We start from the raw sequence: 6,659 nt of genomic DNA on the forward strand, positions 1-6,659 counted from the left end.
TATGGTGTTTTTGTAAAAAAATGTGACTACAAGATGAATACAGAAACACCCCCAATGTGAAGTACTATTTAGTATTAGAAAATTATTGTTAAGATATGTATGCATGTTTTCTGGAAGTGGAATATTTGCAGTTTTTTGAGAATGCATTCTGTTAAATAATATTTATTTAATTTAAAGGTAACTAAAAAAAGGGCTGCTAGCAAGAAAAAAAATGAACTCAAGGAGTTTCAGAGTTCCCCTCAAGCTGCACCACTAAAGAATGAACAGCCAATGTCTTCTGACCACATTCAGCAAGATAGTTCTTCAGCTCCTTTAAAATCTCCTCAAGCTGCTCAATCCACTGTTTCATTTCAAGACAATGTGGCTACTCCAAGTGTTCCTCATAACAAATCAACACCAAACACTTCCAGCAAGCGAAAGCCAAGAAAACTGGCTGTCAATTTTGGCGCACCAAAATCTTCAGAATAAACCTGGTAGCTAGGTGTATTTTATCTTGAACTCTTTCCCCACTGCTATGTTCTATCATTTAAAAAAATCAGAAATCTCTATGAAAAAGACCAGCCACTTTAAGTATAGTATAGAAGGAAGTACATTTTATTTGCTATGATTTTCAGGTTGTCATTAAAACCATAAAAATTATGTTAAAACTTTATTTTATTTTCACTTAAATTACCAAAAGCCAGGAAATACTAAGTTAGGGTTGCCATGCCATCCCTTGTGCCTAGGTTTCTACACAGTGGCTTACAGACAATATCGGGTAAGCAGCAATAACAGTGGCAACCTTAACTCAGGTTGGATGTGCTTTTTGGAAGGAATGTGGAACAGTAATAAGTTGGGCATCTAACAGTGTTCAGCGTGACATTTTGTACTCTAGCTTGATTTTAAATAGTGTAATAAGACAGAAAGTAAAAATTATTTAAATGCAGCTTTTGTATTGGCACTCCAGGTCCATCTGAGTTGAATCAGTGTAAGTAAAAGCTGACTACAAAGAAATTGCCAAATCCACTCTAAGCACAAACTGTTAGGTTTTGTACTAGAGGGCAACAGCTTTAGAACTTTCAGAACATAGGTATTATTTTGTGTCTGGTACTGGAGTGGCAAAAAGTGGTTGCTCTTGCACAATCTGTTCCAGGAAATTAATTTATAGGATGTATTGAGTAAAAAAAAATATTCACAAAGCAGAGGCCCCTTTGGTCAAGTGCATTTAACTTTTTTTAATCTACCAATGTAACTGTTTTCTGATGATAAAATAACAAAGTTATCTACTAAAGGTGTGCATAGCCTCCTAATGCCTGTGATATCCTGATTTTTTTCTAAACTATAAAAATGGCCAGAGCTTAAAGACGCCCCATTTTGCTGGATCACTGTCAAAGATATGTTTACTTAGAGTCCGTTTCTTCCTCTAATAGTCTGTGTCCTGAAACCTTCTCTATAGTAGGTTATTTTTTGGTACTAGTGACTTTTTAATATTTATTTTTTTAGTTTGTGAGAGAATTTCTGTGTTGCAAAATTAAATTATCAGGAAATGTTGCTATTTTCTTCAAGAATATTCAGACAAAAATCTGACTTGAATTTTTGGACAGAACCATGGGATTCTTTGTTCATATAGGAAAAAAAGAAGGTCTTTGTGCTGTTTTTAACCCACATGTACCATTCTTATGGACATTAATATGAAATTTTTAGTCTAAGAAAAAATTTGAAAACCTCTGTTGGTGCTGCTTACTGGCATTCATTAAATTTCATTTTTCATCTGTTTTAGAAAAAGAAGTATTTTTCTTCTAAGGCCCAGGAACCAGAAATAAAGCAAACTTGATTGATTGATTTTATTGCTTCTGAACAGGTTTCATTCTGGATCTGCAAGTCCTTAGACTTTTTCATTTGGTTTTTTGCCTCCATTTTTTGGTGTAATATGAAGTTTCACACTATTACTGTGCTATAGTGTTTTTTAAATTTTCATTTCCCTAAAACAGTTGTTGTCTCAGCAGTATTTGTAGAATAGCAGCAAGCCCTATAAAAGGATCACAGAGGTAAAAACAAGATTGAGAAATTTTATTTTACTTAGTATCACAAAACCTGTGGAATAGTTTACATATAGTCTAAAATTACATTGATTTTGTTGTTCTCTTAATAGTGATCTAGTCTCAAGAGATTCAAAGCCATATTCTGTGAAGGGAAAGTTGTATTTTTTGGTTCTTTTATTCTTATTAGCAACATAAGACTGATATTATGCTGCCATGCCAATATTTTACCAGTGGTTATGTGACATTTAATTAGTCCACTGTATCTATCTGGATGATCTGATCATAAGAGAAAATACCTGTTTGAAAATTGCCGTGGCAGAGATGAGGCGATGTTGGCTCTTGGATCACAGAATTTTGATGTGTCTATACAGCCAATTTATGGAGATTTTTGAGAAAGCAAGCTATGGAGGATGCTATACTCATATGTACCAGTGAACACAGCAATTTTTATTAATTATTCTACTTCAAACTAAGATTTCTGGTCCCTCTTCAAGTGGAATTGCTATGTGTAGTATATTTAGGTGATTAAACCCTTTATTCTGTAGCTGCTGCATATTGTATTAGAACCTGATTTTTAGTTTTTCTATTCTATGAAAGTGACTGCCTGGTGCCCAGTTAATTACAGTTTTACATGTCCTGGTAGATGTGACATCTGCATTGATCTTTGTCCCCTTTGATTTCATTTTTATATTTTAACCAGGTCATTATGTTTAACTCATACAGATACAAATTTAAGCATTTCTTTTTCCCATAGATATAAAGTATTTTCTAAGCACTGGAGTTTTTCATTAGATCTTATACAGAGCAGTATTTTACTAAAAATCCAAAAGGGAAGACTTTTATGTGCGCATTTTTGTAGTTTCTGATTTTTTTAAAATAACTTTTCATTGTTTATCTGCCAAGTGAAATGTTTTAAATTTGCATATGAATGGATACAGAATGTATTTTTTGTGCTGTTTAGTGTTAAGTGTGCATTTGCAGATTTTTAGCATGTAGTTGCACAAAGACTGTGCAAAGATATTTTGGAATATGAATATATGCTACACTGAAGGAAAAACATTCATAAAACTTAAATGCTATATAGAACTCTAATGCAATAGAGTAATTTTATAAACTGTGTCTGTGTCTGCTTGGATTAAATATTGAAACAAGAAACATTACCTATTTTCACTGTTTTATTTCCAAATGCTACATGGGAACTTGTGTATGCTCCAACCCAGAAGTTTACTATATGAATTAAATCTCATGAAACTCAGTTTCTGTGATTCTCAGATGCAGGACCTGCCCTCCAGACTGTTTCTTTATGGCTTTCAACTGTAACCGAGATCAAAATACAAAGTTATTTTTTCCAAAACGCTGTTGGTCACCTTGCAATTAAAAGCATTTAGCATGATACTGATCTTCCAAAATTTTTTTGGCCTTGTCACCAATTAGATTTTAAAAAATGAACCCCATAGAAAAGTCAAAAAGATTATTTTCCAGCAAGCTCAGTCCTAGTGATTGTTAATGAGGTGGAGAACCAGCTGGTGGCTGAGAAGCAGAATGTTAATGTCTTTCTTACACATTTTAGTGTGAAGTTGCTTGTTTAAAGCAACCAGCATAAAGAATGGAGTGAATTCTTAGCATGACCAGCTGCTGCAACTTGGTGTAACTATGTATGCAACTTGGTCTCTCTCTATTGAACAAGTCTGGTTGGTGTAAACAGTTCAGGTCATGTTGCCCAACTTAAAGACACCAAGATAAAATCTTGCATTTCATAAACTGCTTTCAAATGCAATGAAATCTTAACTGCTGTTACCCTGATGGTGAGTTCTGCCATCTCAATATATAGCACTGAAGAGAATTCAAGCAAATTAAATGATGGGATAACTTAAAAATATATCAGTTATTGCAGAGTAAATCTTGTATGAGCACTCCCATTCAAAAATTACAAGACTTTTGTTCAATTTAATTGAGGTGATCTAAACTACTATTTAGACGACCCCAACAGTGAGGAATCTCAAAGAAGTAATTGTTACTTACAGTAAGGATGTTTTTAAATTCTATTTACAATGTGATCTCCTTATGTATTCCATAATCAGCCTTCCTTACTATTGAGAGACAGTTATGTTCTTCTCTTTCTGTATCTGGAAAGGGGACACAGTGACATCAAGGGCATAAGGGCAGTCTGAATACACACTCTTGGCCAAAAGAATTCAAATTCAGGTGCATGAGGACCCTTGAATATTGAGACTGTAACTGATAAATGTTTTGAAGAATCTGATGATATGAGGTAAGTGGCTGTTCTTTGTTAAAAGAATCCATGATTCCAACAACAGTTCCTTATTGCTGTTAATATTTGAGTGGGTGTTTACTCTTATTTTTCTATAATTTACAAATTTCCTGTTTCATTTCTGCTTTGAAATACCATACAAATCAAAGGAATGGTCACAATGCCATCCAGTGCATATAGAAAACTTGATTCCTATTATTTGAAAGGACAGAAACATTTTTCATTGAAACTTTTTCAGGTAAAACTTGGTCAGTAAAGCCATCTGTGCATTGGCAGTGCTTTATGAAAGTTGATAATCACACTTAGTCCTGTATCTTGTGTAATTGCAGTTATTTTTAATGGTTAGGTCTTACTGAAACATCAGTTCTTAAGTGCTTTTTCATCCATTTAGCTTCTAGTATAGCCATTCTCTTGTTCTAATTAAGCCTCATTGATGGCCATTTTTCTGTCTTTTTAATTTTTTGTTGTTGTTGTTAATTTCTAGACTTGAAATAAATGTTCTTTTAAAGAGTTATTCAGCCCTGAATTTTCTAGGTACACATGACCATTCATCATATACATTTACACACACACACATATATATAGGTACTCAATCACTCATTTTCTTAATATTATTCATAGTTACGTCATTTTCAGGCCACACAATAATTCCAGAGGATGATCAACACTCTCTTGATAATATACATTGCTCTTCTCCAAATGCAGATATTCCTTAGGCCAAATAAAAATGACAGGCAAATAATGAAACATAAACAGAGTAAGTATTCTGTTAATGTTTCATTATTAAGTACAGTACATTAAGTACAGTTTTCCCTTGTTTTGGTAGATAAATTCTTGGTTACAACTTGATTGTCCTAAAGTCCACCTCATTTCCTGTCAAAGTTTACTTGTGTGGCAGAGCTGACAGGAAGAGTGCTCTCTGTGCCTCAGGTGCAGTGCAAAACCTCTTGAATGTGGGCACAGATTTGATGTGCAATACTCTAGTGATAATCCTGTAATAACCAGTCTCCTATTACTTGCTCTCTCTGGGTCCTGCCAAACTGTGTTGCCACCTTATGAACCTTATCAAGGAATTAATCTGATTGGCACTCTCCCTGTGTTATCTTTCATAATAGTTCATCATGGAGCCCCAAGAACTGCTGTTTGTAGTGTGAGGGTGGGATGATTTAGCAAGAATGGAACTCCCTAAGAAACATCCCATGGCTGCCTAAAGCTCAAATGACCCACAAATCTATCATGATTCATCAAGTGATGTCACTGCATGTGGTTCTGTCTGTTGACCGCAAGGAGAGTGGTAACTTCTGGCAGGAGTATAGGAGGAACTGATGAGAAAGGGTCATATGGTAAATTATTGCAGCAACATTTGTGTGAAGATCATAATTTTCATTTTGGTACATCTGTTAAGTTTTCAAGTGAATCTTAATGAATGATGGATGTGGGCTGCACCAGCCAATGGAGCAACAGGAATTAGTGAGCTCTTTCTTGTTGATGTGCCAATTGATGAAGAGCCCCAGGTCAATGCTTTCATAATGTTAGAACTTGTTAAAAAGCTAGAGCTAAGTAAGTGGGTCTACTGTTTCCTCAAACTCCTCACAGTTTGACGAGAGAGTAGGAGGATAGATGCACCTTGACAGAAAAAGCTGCTAAGGAAGAGAAGAAAAAAACCCCATGCATTACAAATTTTAGGTCTTACTCTACAAGATTTCAGTGTGTGGAATCCTGTTAGCAGAGCCGGTGGCAAGTTTGATTCATACTGGAAGCTTTGGGTGAATTAAGATGCTCCAGTGTATCAGTCACACAACAGAAATGCACCCCAGAATACTTTATTTAATTAAAAAAAAAAAAAAAGAAAAAGGCAAATTAACTATTCAAAATACAGGTAATTTGGAAATTGTATTTAATAATCTGGTCCTAGAAAATATCAAGATAGTTGACACTATCAGATCATGTTTTCTTTCTGGGAATTAGGTCTGCTGGGTTTGTAGCTGTTCCATCTCTCAAGGTCTCTTGCTTGGAATCATCATATCAAGTGCATTTCTTGCTGACTGAAACATGCTGAGTGTGATGACATTGCTTAGAAATATTCAATATAAATTACTCATGATAGAGGTTTTGCTGTCCCTGCTAGCAGTATAGGATCTTCATGATCCAGATGTTCTGCCATTTGTTTACTTTTACTTAGTAACTCTTTCCTTTGCTACAGCATTGTTGTACAGGTCCCTGGAGTGCCACCACTCCTTCCTTTGGTTTGATAACCCAGTAAAAAATAAGACCAGCCATGCTTTCCAGAGAGAAATAAACTGAGGATTTCAGCAGAGAAGATGCAGAAGTACAGGACATGGCTGCTGAGGTACTTGGTATGTGAC

The 6,659-nt window shown here is 35.0% G+C and overlaps 1 protein-coding gene across 7 annotated transcripts in view; it reads left to right on the forward strand.

Annotated features, from left to right (window-relative positions):
• The window catches only part of XRN1 (5'-3' exoribonuclease 1), a 40,011-nt gene that overhangs the window by 32,272 nt on the left and 1,080 nt on the right, over nt 1-6,659 (forward strand). For 4 of the 7 annotated variants that reach the window (XM_083868841.1, XM_083868842.1, XM_083868843.1 and 1 more), the window contains one exon: nt 178-3,181. In XM_083868841.1, coding sequence (XP_083724967.1) covers nt 178-468 — 291 coding nt within the window. In that variant the 3' untranslated portion in view covers nt 469-3,181. Of the gene's footprint in view, nt 1-177; nt 3,182-4,125; nt 4,294-6,496; nt 6,644-6,659 lie in introns of those variants that run through there. The other 3 variants (XR_014590815.1, XR_014590816.1, XR_014590817.1) reach the window with 3 other exon arrangements.

Source organism: Zosterops lateralis, assembly GCF_965231275.1.
Source record: "Zosterops lateralis genome assembly, chromosome: 10".
NCBI classification, from domain to species: Eukaryota; Metazoa; Chordata; class Aves; order Passeriformes; family Zosteropidae; genus Zosterops; species Zosterops lateralis.